Raw genomic sequence first — 20,314 nt, 5'->3', positions numbered from 1 at the left:
TATATAATGTGGTAAAAAGAAAATATAATTCTATAGCTCCGGCTAAAACTTCGAAAATACATTTTCAAAATGGTAATAAAAGCCTGTCTCTCTTTTGCAAATTACAATCTGTTGGATAATGTTCATGAGCATCATGTGATTCCTATCCCTCCAAATATTTGTTATTGTATTCCTGAAAGGAATAAGGGAAGTGGTCTCAGAGCTTTGCAATGAAACACTTCTTTGACAACAGCTGAACTTCTTCACAGGCAGAATAAACTTTTGATGAAAAGTTCTGGCAGAACTGTTAAACATCAATCTTCATGAACAGTATACAGGATAAATAATCCAACTGATATGATTACAAGAAGCACTTTGTGAGTATTAACTAGAGAATTCAGAGCTTAATCCAGTTTCTTACCATATATTCAACATAAAGATTTAATTTAATCTAGTGTTATAGATGAAAATTTAAATATGACAGACTCAGGAAATACATAATGCAGGTTCTCACGGCCATTGGCATTGAGTGTCTTTGCAGAGGCATTGAATTTTATTGGATCAATGCTGTAAGGATATGCTGCTGTGGCTACAGTGCAGTTAAGTGACAGGCACTGTGAAAAACATAAAATTCAATTTCCTGGCTTCTGCACATTGTTCATATCCTCTTGAATTAACATAAATATTTGTAATGAATATAATATTTGACATTCCATACTGAATTGTTTTGGCTTTCAGAAAAACAGATGATTTTTCATTGGAAAGCACCTATGTAATCCACCAACTACTGACTCAGTTTAATGAAGTGCTGTATATTAAATGTACTTCAAATCTTTATATTCATAGCTGATATTTTCAGTTCCTGGTTTGTATGCTTTGTCTACTGCAAAATGCCTAAAAAGGTAACATATTCTAAACTATAACTGAAACCCCTGGGGAGAGTGGATTGATTGAAATGAGAAAAAAATGTTTTCTGATAATTTGCTTCTCTTTTCCCTTCACAGTCCCTAGAGTTTCCAGTAGAGCTGTGTTCCTGAATGATTTGTATTTGCTTACTTTTAGATACCACACTGATGCTTGAGGACTCATATAATTAATGAAACTTAACTGAATGTATTTAACTATTGTGGTGAATACAGAGAAGAAAGCTTATGATGAGGAACAGCTGCAAGGGTCTACAATGCGCAAAGATCAATCACCCTAGTATTAAAGATGTGAGTCACTGGGGTGTTGAAAAATATAATTAACTGTTTCCTAGACCACATCACCTCAGATTAGGTCAAAGTAATACAGACCGGCTGGTCCATGATCCCCTGACCCCAAATGTCATTGCTGCAATTAATATGGACCAGCCAAACAGGACCACCGAGGATCTTAATGAGTCAAGCTTTAGACAAATACCTGCTCTTTACTACATCTGTGAGGACTTTCACATCTCAGCATCTTAAAGAAAAAAGATATAGTATTACCTAAAACTATTATTTTCATCAAATTTCTTAAAATAAATCAGATTTATTAAAAAAATCCCAATGTATAACACATTATGTAGACATTCATAAAAGAGTCCTCTGCATGCTGTGTACTCATATCCGAATGGAAAGAAGCATTTGAAAATTTGCACCAACACACGTCTGCTCCTCAGGAGAGCATTTTCTTTCTTTCTAGGCAGGAGGCAGGTAGGGGGCAAGTGGTTATTGAGTTAATTTGACATTGGCAATACCTACATTCAATTCCCTTCTCTATTACAGAACAATGCGGCCCATAATTTATGAGAAATTGTCTCAGCACAGTGCATTGGTATGAAATTCAGCTTTAAATAAATTAATTTGTGTCTATGTAGCTGGCTAACTGCAAAAGTATAAATCTTGCATATATACTATGTTTAAAGCAAGACTGCATTTTTTTTTTTTTTCACAAAAAAATATGCTTCATTCCATGGCACCCAGTATGGAAATAATACTTGCTCTGCTTTGCAAAGCTGCTGTAAAAATATACTTCAAAAACAGTGATGTATTGAGATGGCATAGGATGAACACTTAGAATTCTGAAGAATTCTAAGATACATTGTTACTCTAATACCTGCAAGATAGCCAGCGAAGTCCACTGATTTGTTTCCTTAGCAAAGATTTGTTTTCAGAGTAGGTCTGAAAAAGATGAAGGGAACAGATATTTTTCTTACTTTTACAAACACTAGAAGTAACTCTTTACCCGTAACTATTATATGAAAATATTGTGATGGCAAAGGGACAAATTGTATTTACATGAAATGTGTAGCATATAGGGAGGATTAAATCACAGAGACATGTTAGCTGTCCACATCACAGAAATCTCTTTATTCAGACTCTCCCTTACTTCTGCAAAGCAAAAATCCTTTACCTTTGCACAATTCAAGTAATTCAATGGTTTCTGAATGAAACCAAAAAGGAAGTGGCTTCTCTTTAGAAATTTTGGAGCAGCTTCCTGAAACTGTCTTGTGTGTTATTTTCATAATGCATGGAAATTAACTCTAGCATCACAAAGGTGATTGAAGACTCTTGTTAGTCCTGATCAGTAATACAGGAAAAAGCAAAATCCACCTATGTGTTGTGTGCTGCAAAGTTGGCTGTAGTTTACTCATTGATACAAATAATTTTTAACAAATACCATTTTCTTGTGCCAGTGCAGCTGACCCCTATGCACCACAGCAGCATTTCTCTGCCAGCACAGCATTCCATCATTATATTTTTGGTATTAGGGATATATATTTCCACATATACATTTATTGATTCTGCTACATTACCAATTTTTGACTGTGGGTTGTTTTTTAATCCATTTTTCAGTGATAAAGAATTTTTTAAACAGAAGTTGTTCAGAATCAGGTTAAAAAATGAACACAAAGAAATCTGAGATCCTGGGTGAAATATTTAGCAATCTTTTCTTTACCTCTCAATGTCTTATTATGCAGTTGTACTGAAACTATCACTGTACAATGACACTAGTGGCACCCTGAAGACCAGATTTTCTGATTGCCCATAGATATTTCTGCACCAAGTTCTACCTCCTATAACTTACAGAGAGGAAACTGCCTGACTTTAGGGACACCTACTAGAAGGAGTACAGCATACTTTATCAGGACCTAAAACTTTGTCATTGATCTTTCTATATGTATGTACCCTGCTGCCCCATAGAATCTCATCAAAGAAGACCTATTCTTTGCCTTATTGGCTAAGGCTCCAGTTGAAGATTTAGAGTTGCTCCAATAACTACTGCACCAGAGAACAATACAGGGTAAATTTCCCCTTAGGGATAAACGCCACATTCAAAATGGTACTTTTGATTTCATTCATTCTGGGCAGAAAGAATAGATTCCATACAGGTTTATATTTAAGGGCAGGTACCTGTCTCAAAACCAAATGAACATATGGGGGGCAGTGCAAGCAATGGCATCTCTGTAGCTTAGAATGTATTTTGTATCCTAGCAATACCAGGTATATTGTTGTGCATGATGCTTGGCATCAATGTATGCTGCAGCTGCTCAATGACATCTCAGGATCTGATGATAGTGGTTGCTCTTCCAGCATTCTCTCTGTCTGAAAAATTTTTAGCCATATTAAAATACTTCTTGATCCTTGCATCTGGTGACAACTAAAGAGCATCTCTCACAATCCTGCATTCAGATTAAGTTCTTTACTCTGTTTAAGATTGCATGGAAAATTCTCTAGGCTCTATAGGCTCCTTTTTATGCTTCCTTCTCTAGGAGGTGTAATGCTTAAGAGATTTTCAAGTCTACAATTGGATCTTTGTGCTCACAAAGAATACAGTGAAGCCTCTTGATAGTCTTCCTACTTATGCAAAAACAATTAGAGGACCAGGTTCCATACTTGGAATATAAAAAAAATTCCCCCAAATTCCCCAAAATGCGCTTTCAGTGGTTAGAAAAACACACACATCCAAGAGCTTGATACTCACAAAAAAAGACAACTAAGTTGTCTCCTAGTTCTGGAGTTAAAAGCAAATTGTTGATAAGTTCTTGAGAAATGAGAAACAAATCTGCCTCTGGACCTTTAGAAGAGAGATTCCAGAGAAAAATATATTATCTTGTTTTTACAACACAGACCCATGTTAGCCTGATGCTTTCTTGTTAATTACACTAATAATGTGTAGTAACAAATGTACAACTTTTAGAAACTCATCCACTTGTGTTTGGAAGATATCCACATATGAATTTGCCCACTTTATTTGCAAGACTCCAAGGAGAAAGGTGAAAAAATGTGCCTTATTTCTATGTTTGATTTCCACATGCAAGTTTTTTTTTAAATATCATCTTTTTTTTCCCTAAAAAAAACTTTATTCTTGATAATATATAGCAAGATCAAGACCAGATTAATTATGTTTATTTTTATTTTTATATTCTCCTGTTTGTCTACCCTCTGTCTAATTTCACAGTTACATTCTCTTATATCCCTGAAAGACATTATTCTAATGAAGTTATTTTTAAGACTTTCTTCACATGCTTCATCATGTCAAGATTCGTTAAATTTAAGCATAATCAAACACTGTTAATCTGTTTGAAATGTCTTCCTACTCTATCTTATGATTTCCTTGTTTATATAACCCAGGGTGACAATGCTGCAGCATTGTGTAGGGTTTCATGGTGAAATGTTTGTCTACTATGACAGGGAAAAGATACGCTTTTTTTCTCCCTGTGATTAAGCCTGAATTGTGGTTTAAATGAAAAGGCCTCTTATTACTTGAAGTATTCAGCAACTAAGCCTTTCTAATGTGTACTTTTTAAAATTTTTTTATTTTGGAGCAAGGCACAGGAAGGAGTAAGACACAGGAACAGAAGTTTTGTTTCCTGTGTGTATTTAGTTCTATGAGGTTATCCTAAATAAACATATGATGCAACTGGTGTAAGAGTGAACTTTCATTAAGTTGTTTACAGGGCTTGTATGGAACAAATTTGTTTCTATAGGATGTAGAGTGTGCTTACATGGTTTACCAGTATTTTATTTGTTGAAAATAAAAATTAAACGAAATATTTCTTAATTGGAATTCCATACTGAAAAGCTACAATAAGGTGAAGTTAAGATTGCAAGACAGTGACTGTAAATGAAAGGAAAATATATTTCTTATTACCTTAAAAATCATCCTGCTGAACTATTAAAGTCCAATTTTAAAATCCAAATATTTTCAAGTAAGAAACTATGATGCACAAAGGTAGTACTCCTTGCAATAAATTCCTTTCCTGTGAATCTTCCCTCTTTCAATTTTTACTTTCCTCGGTTCTGCAGGTTGCTTGTGATCCCCTGCATCATTCCATTCCTTCATCCTCTCTCCTCCTGCGTAAAATATTAGGTTTCCTCTTGCTCTTAGCTCTGGCTTTTCAGTGTCATGCAGTGAAACCAAAGCAGCAGCAGTGACCAACATCAATAAACATTAAAAGATCAATGATAATTTAGGTAAGAAATCTATCAATTCCCTATTCCTATAGGCAGTCTCTCTTAACTCGTTAAATCATTATAAGCAAGGAAACTTCCACAAAAGAATACATTTCCTTTTAGAAATGCTGAAGCAATTTCAACAATTGGAAACATTAAAAAAAAACCCAAATAAAAACAAAACAACAAACAAAACAATCTGGGATATTTACTGACAGTATTCACAACATAGCCATATCATAGACATAACTAGTTCATCGGAAAATCCCTAACCAGTTGTACAGCTAACATCTGCTTCTTCTCTCCAAATGAGTACCCAGGAACTTATCTGTGAAACTATATTGTCAATATTTCAGATATCAGCTTCATTTTCTTTACCAGTTTGGCCCTAACACAGTACCAATCCCAGATCCAGAGACATTTGCATTTCCAACTCTAGTGACCTTTTACTTTCTATCACAGTCTACACATCTTCCCTCTTGTATTTACCAGTTGGTTTTTCTTTTCCTTCCTTGGTTAATTTTTTTCAGTGTTCTGCTTTTGTTTCAGGAGAGAGATTATGGGGCCATTAAGTCCACTTTAAATATCATTTCAGCATCCGAAAACAGCAGAAAAAAAGCTTTCACTTTTCTAGACCTGTCTTTAATAAAGAATCTTTTGCTGCTTAGTAAGAATGCAAATACTGAAGTCTATAACTGTAGAAACAGGATAAGTTCACAGAGTCTTAACATAAATAGATTTGGCTGAATGTTCAATGCTAAAATCTATGTCTATATAAAGAATATGTAAACCACATCTAGACATGAAAGCTACTCTTTGTAAAATTTGAGGTTCCTGCTCAAACAGAGAAGTGTGTGTGTAGTTTGGCAATGTGTAAGATGAGGAAAAAAAACCATTTAGTGTCAGAATGCAAAAAATGGGTATTGGCCTGATTCAGCAACAAAAAGTGTCTTTGCCTACTTTAATCTTTGATGCAGATTGAGAAGATAAATTTTCAAGGATGAAAAGCTGTTATCTTCAGCAGTGGCTTAGAAAATCCCTCTTCTACAGGCTCCTACTCTGCATGGAACTGGTTATGGAGTCCAGCAGAGGCAAACATGTGGAACTGACCTAAGGCACAAAGGGCTTATGCTGACTCACTGCTTTCCCTCTGAGATATAAAAGATACATTTCTTTCAAGGGAGAAAGAAAAATTACTATCTTTACATCTTTGAATTCATGTGCACTGTCTTTTTGGGATCCCATTAGGAACATAAACCGCTAAAGGCAGATGTCTTCCACTCTGACATTGGGAAACCAAAGAAGTTACTACAGTACTAAGGCCAAAAACCTTCTAAGTAAACAGCCTAAATTTGAAAAATTAAAAGATGTTACCTGTCACTTTCTTTGCTTTCTTCACTTTTCTATGCTAATGACTACTCATTTTCACAGTTAAAATCTTGAGCTTTATTTCCAGGATTACTTTCTACCCAGTTTCCAGCAACTGGTTCTTCTTACTCTTTATTTGCTTTTGTTCTGTTCTTTTCTCCTTGCCAAGATACATTATACTATTCAGCATACTTCCAAGCAACTTATTTTTCAAATACTGATTACAGAACTAGATATGATATTGCACTATCTGCCTCACAAAACCAGTAGTGAACATCTCCTTGTAATCACATGTGTTCTACTCTTTTTAAACATATAAGAACCAAATTTTAGGAACAAGTTTAACCTAAAAACTTATACACCTATGTCAAAGAAACTGTCTTACAGAATATTCTCCATTGCTTAGGCATATCCTGCATTATTCTTTGCTGGATGTTTGAATTTTTTTTTTTTTATTTTTTTTTTTTTTTCCTGTTCAAAAAGGATCAGTTACATCACAGATAGAGAAACGCACAAAGCAATAAAAATTTTATGAGGGGATGGATGCCAATGCACAGAAGAGAATTCCATCTATACAATGCAGTAAGCTGAAAGAACAGAAGATAACAGTTTCAGAAATACATCTAAGTGAAGGGTCAAGTATACAGTGCATGAGAACATACAAAGACCACTATTCACCCTTCATACTGTGGCAATACAGAGCAATTAAAAATAACATTACAGCAAGGATACTGTGGGGGCAACTGGGAAAGGTTTTCATAAGGTGATGTTACAGTGACATCTTCTCCTGACTGCCCTCTTCCTGGAGGTAGTCACATGCATAAACTGTGTAGCCATGTGTGGTAAATTCAGTTTTTCCCCTGCAAGTTCAAGGTGGTAGTTGATGTACTGCTGACTGCTGAATTGATCTGTACAGGTGCAGTGAAACCTAGACTTCCAGTGTTTTTTTCAACTGTGCACGCACAGTTTATTAACCAGGCATGCACACTGTATCAGGTCACAGGGAACAAAACAGGCTGCTGTGAATGGTCTTTTCCCTTCCCTGGCATCAGCACAGCAATTCTCCCATCTAATGAAATAGATGACATTTCAGTCAGTACAACAGGCCAGGTTGTACTCGGGATCACATCATGTCGTTCCACTGAATCCTTTTATAAACGGTACTTGTATATGACTGGCTGACACAGCACTGAAGAAATCCTGCCCTTATCTATTCTGATTTACAAAGGTGTATTCCAACATAGCTGGCACACTAAACGAAAAATACAGCAACCTACAACTTTTAAAAAATACTGTAATCTTTCTTTTTGAAGAAAAACTTGTGTCTCCACACAGGATCTGCAGGTTAAGTCACAACATATGAGTTTTATCACTTGATTTCTCATAGATGAGAAAACCGAGGATATCGAATTCTCAGTTTTATTATTGCTACCTCTGCTCTGATTATTTGAAGTGTGCAAAAGAGCTGTGTCATGAATGAGTGATTTAGGTCACGTAAAGAATCACTATCAAAGGCATCAGCAAAAGTAGGCTTAATATGAATTTATAAAAGCACAACTTAACAAAGTCTGATGGCAAAGTTCACTGTATTACTTACTATATGGATGAAACATACAAAGGCAAATGGAATTAGAATTGAGCTGGGACGACTTAGAGAATGAAGACACAAAGCATATGGGAGACCCTCCTGTTGAGTGCTTTAGGTATTATTTTATATCCTTTAGATATGAACTATTGACAAAGTCTGAGACAAAGATTCAACCTAGCCACATCTAAGCTCTCATTAATCTTAGAAAGCAAGGGGCTCCACTCTGAACCTCAGACTCAACAATGAAGCAAGGCTGCAAGATAATCTGTTTCTCTCACGATGACTCCTGTATAGAAAAGCATGGGCCATGGGATTATGGGAAGCTTACAGTAGTTCCCAGTTTGGAAATAAGCCGACAACAGTAAAATGGGTCCTAATAAGACAGTTAATAAAAATAAAACAACACTGCTATATTTTGGTCAAAAAAGCAGTGTGCAATGAAACAGGTTGTAAATCTGATCAGCCACTGTATTTACAAACACACAGGTAGTACTGTCACCCTTACAGGTGCCACATATATCTAGCTTAAGAGTTTCTCTGTTGATATCTAAAATATTGACAGTTCACGTTTCCGCTGCCTTCACTCATTTCCAAGAAGAGATTCGAGATGGATCTTTTAGACTAAACTTTGCCCTGTCAGCGGTGCTGCTTGTGCAAACCGATGAGGCTTGCACCCATCCCAAGTGTTGGGAAGAGTAACTCATCCTGGTTCTGGGTGGTAGGGCGCTTCTCCTGGGCCAGACCGGAGCTCCCGCTCTCTTGGCACTGCTTTCCATCCTCGGAGGCAGCCGCCGCCGCCCTGCCCGGGAGAGACCACCGAGCTGCCTGCCAGCAAGGAAATGTTCGGCTCTTCTCACCTGCCTCTTGAAGTGACGGGGGAAGGGGATGCTCTCAGACCCCGCCAGCACCGCAGCCCGCTGACTGGGCTAGGTGGGAAGACCAAAGACGGCTAGACGGCTGAGGCCAAGCTCCGCCGCGGAGAACCAGGGGACCACAGGGCGCCCTCGCCTGCCGGGGCCGCCCGTTTGGTGGCGGAGCGGCGCGGCCCTGCCCGGCCCGGCGGAGGGCGCGGCCCGTCCCGCCCCCGCGCCGCGCACGGCGCCAACAGCCCGAGCGGCGGCACCACCTCGGCGGCAGAGCTGGGCCGGGCTCCCCCTTCGCGTCTTTCTCGCCGCCTTTTCCTGTCTGCATCCTCTCCGGTCCTCCCCCCTCCCCCCCACCCCCACGCCATTTTCACCCGGGAGGAGATCGACGGGACTTTTCCTGAAACTTCGCGGGGGAGCTCGCCTGGCGCCTCCGGAGGGGGGGCACAAACTTTTTGCGGCGGCGCCCGCCTCTCCCTCTCCGTCCCTGGCCCTTCGGCTGCGGCGGCTGCTCCGGCGGGAAGTTTCCGATGAGCGCCCCTCCGCTGATCCGGCCGCCCAGCCCGCTGCCGCCGCCGGGGGCTGCTGCGGGCGGCGGCGTCGCCTTCCACCTCCAGATCGGCCTGAGCCGGGAGCCGGTGCTGCTGCTGCAGGACTCCTCGGGGGACTTCAGCCTCGCCCACGTCCGGGAAATGGCTTGCTCCATCGTAGACCAGAAGGTAAAAAGAAAGCCCCCAAGCGAGCCCCCTCCCGCCGCCCCCGGACGCTGCCCGTGGGCGCTCTTAGTGGCTGTGAACTTTCCTTTCCCGGTGGCTCTGCTCCGGGCATAAACGAAGAACATTCCAACTTTCCTGCCGCCGGCCCCGCTTCCTTCACCCTGGCGCCCCTCTTGTCTCTCTGCCGCCCTCTCCCTTACCCCTCCCCGCACCCCGACCCCAGTGCGGAGTGGGCTCCATGCGGGATGCTCGTATGGAGCTCCATGATATGGAGCTTGACTTTTATTTTACTGGCAGTGGAGGCAATTAGCTGTGCTAACTAACAGCCGTTATTAAAAACAAACTCCGGCCGGATGTGTCTGCCGCTTTTTAATGCTGCGGAAGGGGGAGCGCGGGGGGGCAGAAAGCTGTCAACTGTGATGGCAGCGCGGCGCCCCGGGGCAGTTCACGCTGTCCCGGCCTCTGCTGGGAGAGGAAAGTTTCCACTGAAAAAAACCCCACAACAACAACAACAAAAACAAACAAACAAAACCCCCAAAACCAACCAACCAAAAAAAAAAAAAACCCAAACAAAACACCGAACGGTAACAAGGGAAAACCAACCCCGAGAGCCCAGGATTCAAAGCGGCGCGCAGTGCATCGCACGCCTGCCCTTGTGCCGGGCAGGCCGGCGGAGCCGCCCCTTGGGGCTGGGTTCCCGCAGCGCCCCTCTCCTGTCCAGCCGCGGCGGCGGGCGCAGCGCCGGGCACGGGGGACGGGGGACGGCGCTGGGTGTCAGCCCTGGGGCTGGCAGGTTGCCGCCGCGCAGGACGGGACTGAGTCAGCCGTGACTGGCGGCTCCTGCGGGCGGCTGTGGGTCACTGGTGCGGGGGTGGCACAGCCCGCGGGGGTGGCACTCACCGCAGCCCCTCTAGAGCGATACCGTCGTCAGGCGCAGTTCACCTGCGCTCCGGTAAAACTCGTGCAGCACGCTGAAATCCACCACACTTCTGCCTGAGCCTAGGCTGCCTTTGGCTTTTCCGACTTCTCTCTTTTAATAATCGAATTGTAATAATAAAGTTTTACATTATACATGTTTCTTGTGTGAAAGACCCGCGTAAAAATATCATAGTGATTGGAAAGGAGAGAAAAGGCAACCTGAATATTCAGGATAGGTATAATGGAAAAAAATTGTCTTCCTCCTCCCCCTTTGTTTTTACTGAGAGGAAATAATTTCAAGTAGGGATTTTAACTTTTTTTTTTTTTTTTTTTTTTTTTTTTTTAGAGTTGATGGTTTTACCTTATATCTCTTTGTAGATCACATCAATCTGAACTTCACTAAATAGTGGAACTTTTTTTTGGCAAAGAGAATTAATGAAGTGTTTCCAAAAAAGTATGGAATACGCATCCTTATTTCTAAATTTTCTGTTCTTCATAGTTTAAGAAATGGTTACCTGCTTTATTAAATTAAATTCTGGAGAAAGGTGTAGCCTTTTGTTTCCCATTACCATATTTGTTTTCAAACCTAGGCCAATACTTGTCACTTGCTCATATATACGCAGGAATGTGTTAGCAGTAATGGAAAGGCTAAGATTGTTGTATTCATTGTTTCTATTTTTTATGCTTGAGTAGTTTGTTAATTTCATGGGTTTACTGTAACTTGATTTTAAACCCAATTTCCTAACAATGTACCATTGTGTAAAGAAGACTAAATGCACTGGCCTGTGCTCAAAGACTCAAACTTATTTGAGTAAGTACTGATATAAAAATTTTGAACACTAATTTGTTGCAGTTTCTTGACTACGTAAAAGAAAGCATCATTTAGCTGCTTCTCTGCAGGGCACACTTGAGTGAGGAACTTTCTTCTAGTCACAGTTTCTCAGAGCTGAAATGTCTGCTTTCCCAAGGCTGTTGAAAAGGAATTGGCTCAAAGACATGGAAAACTGGAAGAAAGATAGTTTTTCTTTCTTTTTTTCTTTTCTTGTCAAGTGGTGGCCTTAAGCTTAAGGCTGCAGGTATGTCTGTATACGATTTCATTAGCACGTGTCTGTTTCACTAAACCTGACAGGATGGTTTGCATAATCAAAGTCATTAAACATAGGGGCAGAGATGTTATAAAAAATTATGTGATATCTAGAACTGTTATGAGGTAGCTATTTCTGTGTTTTAGGTTCATGATTTTCTCTTTTCCTGAAATGATTTGAAGTGTTGCTTACTCTTGATTTTGTGAGAAAGATGCATTTGCTTATCACAATCAAGCAGGAAACTACACTGCAAAGTATATTTTGTTGAAATCTCACATTATTTTCAAGTTTCCTAGGGTCTGTAAAGTAGTGACCTACCAGTTAATAATTTTCTTCCAAACTCTGTATTTGGTCTGAATTGTCTCAGCAGTATATAAGGATGAGAAATTGTGATTTTATTTTTCTCTGTGACTGTCATCTTCGACTGCTTAAATCAACACTGTGTCTGTAGTGTGCTCTTAAATATTTAAGCAGTTCTCTTGTACACAGCTTTATTTATAGGATTGTGCTGAATTTTCTTCAGTATCAGTATCAGATGATCTGTTTATAGACAGCCTCTTTCATGGTAATGTGGATATACCTGATTTGAGATAATTATGACGCTTATTCTGCACAGGTTTATACACCTTCCTAATTTACTCCTGCTCAAAATGTACGTTAAGTTGAACTAAATTTCTCAAAATGTGAATAGTGGAGCACCTCAATAGTATGTGTAGGCCTCAATAGTATGTTAATATATAATGTGTGTCTGTAGAGTTATATTTATGAATGTGTGTATATATGTATAAACCCCCTATATTTCTATATCATTATAAGGTGGTTTTGTGTACGAATAATACACATGTGGGTTCACATATGTAAAATTCAAAGCTCTGTATAATTTAGAAGTTTATATTTCCTTACACACATGGATTTGCATTTATTTGCCCTAGAGGACTAACTTTTGCACTTCAGATGCTGTTTAGGTTTTCTAATTTTGGTAGAGAGTATAATTATACAAATAATCTAATGTACATGATGTGAAAAATGAAATAAGCAAAGTGTGTCTTTATTGTCCATGAAAGGCATTCTTTCAGGAATTCCATGCCTGTATAGATACTGTATAGAAACTTCTATTATGAAATCTGAAGATCAGAATGGTTCATACCAGTTTCTGGCATAAATTCAAATACATTTAAATCTGTTAAGAGCTTTTCTGAAGACAAGGAAATTCGATTCCTCTGAGTTCATGTATTTTGTTTGTCTTGCTTAGAACCAGTGACATGAAAACCTTGGGACTTGTCAGTGGGGTTTTAACATTTCAGTGATGATGTAGTTGACAAGAAATGAGAATCAACTGTAAAATGTGTGCCAGTGTTTGACTTCTAGGCTGACTCCCCCACAAGAACAGTGGGAGGATAGTGTAAAATATGATCTTTGTTTTCTGAAGATGAATAGTATGAATTATTGGCCTTTTTGGGTTAGCTGCACACAGTAAAAGCGCTTCTCCAGGGCAAAAGTGTAATGCAAAGAGCACTTTAATTATCTGGAATTACCATGTTACCAAAGACTTTTTACTAAAAAGGAAAAGGAAGTAATCTTTACACAGTTCTTTAAATACAAATTCATAGAAGTTTAATTCAAAGAGGAATGTAGTTAGTATTTGTACTTTGTGTTTATTGAAATTCTTTGTCATCATTATAACTCACATACGATGTGTTGGTGTATTATGGTGAAATTGGCAAGTTGTGAAAACTTTTGAGTTTTCAAGTAAATGCGTAATGTTATTTGATTGGAGAATGTGGGTTTTATAAAATAGCCCTTAGGTCAACCATTTAGGTCACATACTGTATAGACCTTCTAAGCACTTAAAGGCTTAGAAGTTGTGAGCAATATGAAAAACATAAAGAAAAAATAAGAAAAAAGTTGATCTGAAACAGAGGAAGCAAGGTTTGAACTGCATAGTCTGTCTGTAGTTCAGACTGATTTATAAAAGTAATGTTGTAGATGGTTCAGTGGTTGGGATAATTCTGAAATTTCACAGAAGGGAAAAAATAATGAACAGGAAGGCTGTTTTGGGAAGGGAAAAGGACAAAAAGAAAAATAATAAAAGGATGGTTCAACTAGCATACTGCAGCTGGAATACTGTACCCAGATTCATCTTTACATAAGGTATTTGGTGTTACATTAGGAGAATTGCTACAAAGTAAAGAGCCTTTTTAGAGTCTCCCAGAGAATTGAACAAAACATATTCAGGAAAAGGTATGCATCCACTTGCTCTTCTGGTTGTCATTGTAAGGAAAATCTAACTTACTCTTAAAAAAATAAAATAGGAAAACAAAAATGAGCTCAGTTTTGTTTTTTCAGGCTTCAATCTCTAAACTTGTGGTCTGAGCAAAGAAAGAAGAAAACCTTTTCTAAAGGTTGACATGAAATTATGCTTAACCTTTTATGCAAGGGTTTCATGGAAAATATATAGAGTTTGTTTGAACAAATGATTTTTGTTTGTTTTGTGAGTGTTTTGTTTTGTTTTGTTTTGTTTGATTTGTTTTTTTTCCCCCTTAATCTACAAATTCTCCTAAAATAAACAAGAGCCTGATGGTAATGAAATCAATTCCTTTAGAGTGGGATAGGAACTCAGGGTAAATAATATACTAGGAAGATTTTTAGCCTCAGGATAAACAGAAAAACTGTGACAGCTTTTTATCATACTGAATAAAAGTCATATACCTTCGTTCAAAAATATGTAACATTTCACATATTCACAACGTTGTTGACATTGTCTTTTACTGGTGTACACTGGTAACAAAATGTTAATTTTTTTCCCCTGAAGTGAGCCTTTCTCCACACTGAATGCTTTCCTCTGCCTGTGTTGTGAAAGCACCAAGTTGTTAAATTTAATTTGAGGAATGCAAGGGGCCTTGTCATTACGCATATAAACAAGTTCCAAAGTGAAAGTAGTTCCCTAGTAATCTCTCCCTTACAATCTCAAAGGAGACTTTTAATGTTTACAGTTTAATCTTTTATTGACTTTACATTTATTGTTCTCCACCCTGGAAACTGTAAGTCAGTGTATGTCACATCAGTTTGTAGCTTAGTTAAAAGTACTTTTGGAACCTATGTGAGAAGACGCTAGAAAAAACATAGCTTCAATAGAAGGGAGTCAGTCTGAATTGCATTTAAAAAAATGTTTGGGATTTTTTTTGTTTGTTTGTTTGTTTTGTTTTGTTTTTTGTTTTTTTTTAAAGAAATGTTAACCTTGTTATATAACCTGTTAGGCATCCAGGTGGGGAAGATGGGACAACTGCCCCAAACCTATATATTTGAGAAATTCCTAGCCAAAAATTAAAGGTTATTGAACGAATTATCATAGAGTAAGAAATAAGCTGGAGCTGTAGATGGAGGACAGGCTTGTAACCAAAGCAGTTCATATCTAAATTTTTAAAGGAATTACAAAAGAAGTGTGTTGATCTTGTGTTACTTTTACTGATTGTTCCCTCTGGAAATACCTAATTTCCATAATGATTTAAAGAAAGCAGAAGATGAATAAGCATATGAGATGCTTCTCTCATTGCTGATGAGATTCAGGTCTATTGCCAGAGAAAGGATGGAATTTAGTAATGAGGTTGCAAGATTTTCCAGACAGAGGTGCCTATGTGGACACAGTATGCCATGTGCTTAGGGAGTTTGAAATAGCCAAGGTCTGACTCTCTGTCCTATAGAAGACTTACTGGGTGTAAACGACACAATTATCTGAGAATGCACTGAAAACGCAGTGCGTCCTGAAAGTGTGGTGAGTTTATGCCTGTATGTAGGTGATCTGTGCTATATGTAAAACACCCAGCTATGTGTCAAATCCCTGTATGGATTTGTGCAGACTTTGTCCATAGGTGTTTTCCTGTGATTTGTGGAAATCCCTCACAAACATCTGAAGCTATTTGTTCTTCTTACCTAGATTTTTTTTCCTCTGTCTTTGGAGAAATTTGTCTGTATGGTTACCATGTGTTTTATACTGTGGTTATTTGTAAATAAGCAAGCACACTTACTGAAATCTGCATATTTTTACTTCTGGTTTCTTATTTTTACTGTGTTTTGTTTATGAAAGTATTTCAGTTAAAAACTTTCACCATATGTCTGTTTGGTTTGAGTTTTTTTTTTTTTTTCTTTTTTTTTAGTGATTATGCTAGCAATTATTTTATGGACATCTGTGGAGTTTTTAAGTCAGGGCTATGTAGAATTAAGAATGATGCCTAATACATTGCGGATATTGAGGCTGAGAGTTGTCTGTCTCAAGCAACCTGTGATAAGGACAGGCATTGTTTGCAGATTTTTAAAAATTACTTCTGTACAATGCTACAGGCCATCAGTGGCTTCTTGGCTTTGTCCTCTGCTTGACATCAGGCAGGTTTATATTGACATTATGTAATATGGTTGCAGTTCCATAGTTGCAATCAAATATATAATTAAAATATTTTTTCAAGTGTTTATCCAGAGTGTAGGTGAACTTTTCTCTAAAATATTTGAATAATCTTCCCATTACAACAGTATGACTGTATGTGTGCCTTTAATCAGTGTTAGCAATTGAGTAATATTTGGCTCTTACTCCTTGAATGAGGACTTCACTTTCTTCTGGAGCTATTACATGCTTTTTGCATAATATCAAATTGTCAGAAGTCTGCTTTAGGGTGTTTTCTAGTAAAATCATAGAATGGTTAGGGTTGGAAGGAACTGTAAAAGTCACAGAATCACAGAATTGGTCAGGGTAGAAGGGACCACACTGAGTCATTTGGTCCAACCTCCCTGCTCAAGCAGGGTCATCCTAGAGCACGTGGCACAGGATTCCAACCAGGTGGTTATTGAATATGTCCAGTGAGGAAGACTTTAAAACCTCTCTGATCAACCTGTTCCGGTCCTCAGTCACCCGGACAGTAAAGAAGTTCTTCCTGATATTCAGGTGGAATAATGTAGAGATAATGGTGTGGATATATTGCAGTGATATGTGCATAGACATAAAGTTAGACATAAATTTCAGTCTATATCACTGTTGTCTACTTTGTCTTCCTCCATGTATTTGCGGCTTCCTTTTGCTTCTTCCTTGTATTTCTGGTTTCTTCTTCAGCTGAGAAAACCTTGGTCAAGAGATAAGCTTTCACTTCTACAGCCAAGCAATGTATTTATGTAGATGTTGTCTCTCTTATGTAGCCTATTAGGTGTGCCTCACCTGCAGTCAGAACCAGCTCAGAAACAGTATTATGACATTAAAGCTAGAACATAGCTAATTATTTTGAGAAAAATTTATCGAATTTCATTATTTAAAGAAAAAAAAGAAACATGAGCATATGTAATCTAATCTGGATCTTGGCTGTTTCCTAAGTGAAGAAAAGAGTAATTTAGAGACTTATTACTGGTGGACATAAAAAGGCCTTCCCAATGTAATTTTAGGGACAATGTGTATACATAGGTATACTAGGAGAAGCTGGAAACCATGACCACAGTTGCAGGCTGTAAACTTTTATCTTTGTACATTTTAAAAGAACTGTGTCTGAACACATCCTGTGCAACCTGAAAACACGCTCTATTTCTTCTTTCTATAAGTTACAAAAAAAAAAAAAAAAAAAAAGGCAACCTTGAGAAATAATTTTATTCCCAAGTGTTAGAAATAGTTTTTGTTAACATCTTGTTAGGTGCAAAAGTGCAGACAAGACACATCTGGGACTGGGAGAGCATTCTGGCTATGAGGCAACTTGCCTGAAAGATGCTTATCCTCAAAAATGGCAACTTTCGTATTACCTTTTACCACCTGAGAAATCCTTCTCCTTAAAAATAGAAATTACCAGTGGCCGATCATATTCAAGTATACCATGGTCTCCCTCATTGCAGCACTGAATATTGTTATATAATTTATGGGTGCTAGGCTAGGATCGGTATTCAGGCTGAAACATTTCCGAAAGCACCACAGATCCTTGGGGCCACAAAGAATTGTTTATATGTTTTCAACTTCTTAAATTGTGGTACTGATCCATGAGATGAGGGTCTGTGGGGTGAGGAAAACTTCAGTGTGAGTTGTTGATGATGTCTTCAATTTAGCTTTAATAATTTTCACATTTTGCTCTGAAGTTCAGCCCCCCTCTGCATCAACTTTAAAGGGCTGTGTTACAAGTTTGCTCTCTGTTTACATGATGTGACTCTGGATGTGCTGACCATGCTGTCTGATGTTGCAAGTGCTGATCTTACCTGTCTGAGGATTTCATATTGCCACCAAAAGTCAACTACATCAAGGAAAATGGGAAAACTACACACCAGAGTAATAAAAAGAAACATTTTAGATATTTACCATGTGTGTGAATTTACGCATTTTTGTTTGTTCTGTTTATTATACCTGCCTTTAAAAAGAAAGAATGCAGCAAAATATTTAGAATATGAGTAGGAGTCTGTCCAGTTCCAAAACCACACAGCTTTCACTGCATTTTTTCCTAAAAAGTTTGCTGTCCTACATATATACAAAAAAAAAAAAAAAAACCCAAACCAACCAACCAACCAAAAAAAACCAAAAAAGAGAACCTGGAATGAAAATTAAAACAATCTGGTCAGAATCTGTGTGTGTGTGCTTGTGAGTGAAGAGATTAGGTTAGGGAAGAAGATCTCTAAATTTTGTACTATGTGTTTTTATCCTGGTTTCTGGAGGAAAAGTAAACATTGCTGTCTCTGTTATCCTTATATAACAGTATGTCCACTGGCCACTTTGTCATAAGAAGCTTGGTAAGTCATTGTAGCAGCAAGGGTTCAGGTAATCATAAGATTGTTAGGCAGAAAATAATAGTAAAATAAACAGTTTGGAAAATAAATGCTTGTGCATGTGTCTCTAGTGTATCTTTAATCTTTGTTTATGATCATGTATTTTGTTTTCATGGCATTTAAACTTGACCCAGGGAATGACACATTTTTCAAATCTACAAGGAAATGCCATTGCCCTGACTTTCAGTTCTTAATCTAGGTTAAATGATTATACAATATAAACCTCCTCTCTCTTCCTGTTCTTTGACTGCTTTTATTTGGCGACTCCCACAAAAACAGGGAAGTTCTGACCTGTATTCTGGTGGTGAATTGGTTCTTGACTTGAACTAAGTACTTACGAGGAGTTACAAAGATGATAGAGCTAAACTCTTGTAGCTGGTGACAGAGGCTGAAATCAGGAGCAAAGACTATGAGTTACAGTTGGAAAGAGATTCAGATTGGACATTACGAAAAAAATTTTTGGTAGGACTGTAGTACAGTGTTGGGACAGGTACCTGGAGAGGTGTTGGAAACTTCATCCTTCAATTTTTGGAGTTGTGTAAACAAAACCTTGTGTTAGTGATAGTCTTGCTGTAAGTGAGAAGTCAGACTAGGTAACTTCCAGAGGTTCTGATGTTTCTGTGATTCCCAGAGTATGCAGTGCTTCGTGGTTAATAATTAAATTCAAGCTAAAGTATTGGCATTTCCCTATTAGACCCAGCTAAAAGTTGTTCAGCAGTTGACACAGCCTGTATATAGCTTTAATCAGTCTGTGCTTTTCTTACTCATTTGTTGGGTTTTATCTGTCATCTTGTTTGTTTCTGTTTTAAATATTTAAAAATGAAAAGTTATATCTGCTAAAAATCAAAAGGTAATGCTAGTGGTTAAATATGCCTATCAAAGAGGAGGTAGAAAAAACAGCTGGAAAACACTACTTCCAACTTCAAATGGTGCTTTTGCATCTTTGTTTATATCCTTACATTTGTTACATTAATCTCTAATAGATATTAAGCGGCCTGTAATAGGGTAGAACCTTGTTATATGCTATATTGTGTACAGGGAAGGAGTCCTTCCCTTCAGTACTTTGCAGTCAAGGTCTAATGGACATCTGATTATTACACCACATCTTAAACCCCATGGAATGATACCTCAGCATTCAAACCCAGCAGTTTATTAGCATATCTTTGAAAAAAAACCCTATGAGAATCTGTCTTAGGCTATGGGCAAAAGCACAGTAGTTCCTCAGGGAAACCTGTGGTTAGCAAAAATGGTTAGTAAAAACCATCAGCCCATTCAATATGACGTAAAGACCTCAAATGTTATGGATTAGAAATAAAAAATAATTAGGTAGGGCAGTGCCCTGCTGAGTTATCTGTCCTTGTGGAATGGTGAAGGGTTGGTCTGTGCAGGGATGAAAGGAAGAATTGATAAACTGAAGTAATCCATTTACTCTAAAGTTTGTTTCAAATGGAACAATGTGTAACTTTTCAAGGAAGGAAGATGGTACATTGCTTGAGAAGTGAACTGATGAGGACATGTTTGATATTCTTCACAAGGAGGACATGTGCATGTTAGAGATGATCTGCAGGACAAAAGATGCATTGTTTAGACCCCGCCGTGCTGT

At 38.3% G+C, this 20,314-nt stretch overlaps 1 protein-coding gene across 2 annotated transcripts in view; it reads left to right on the top strand.

Annotated features, from left to right (window-relative positions):
- Window positions 1-9,464: 9,464 nt before the first annotated feature.
- Window positions 9,465-20,314, top strand: part of PRKD1 (protein kinase D1) — a 124,777-nt gene continuing 113,927 nt past the window's right edge. For both annotated transcript variants that reach the window (XM_027878744.1, XM_027878743.1), the window contains exon 1: window positions 9,465-9,937. In XM_027878744.1, the coding sequence (XP_027734545.1) occupies window positions 9,749-9,937 (189 nt within the window). In that variant the 5' untranslated portion in view covers window positions 9,465-9,748. The remainder of the gene's footprint in view (window positions 9,938-20,314) is intronic.

Source organism: Empidonax traillii, unplaced genomic scaffold, assembly GCF_003031625.1.
Source record: "Empidonax traillii isolate 1590-97213 ecotype Southwest subspecies unplaced genomic scaffold, ASM303162v1 scaffold45:size3623477, whole genome shotgun sequence".
NCBI classification, from domain to species: domain Eukaryota; kingdom Metazoa; phylum Chordata; class Aves; order Passeriformes; family Tyrannidae; genus Empidonax; species Empidonax traillii.
Note: the sequence above shows the minus strand (reverse complement) of the source record. Positions and strands in the feature narration are given on the sequence as shown.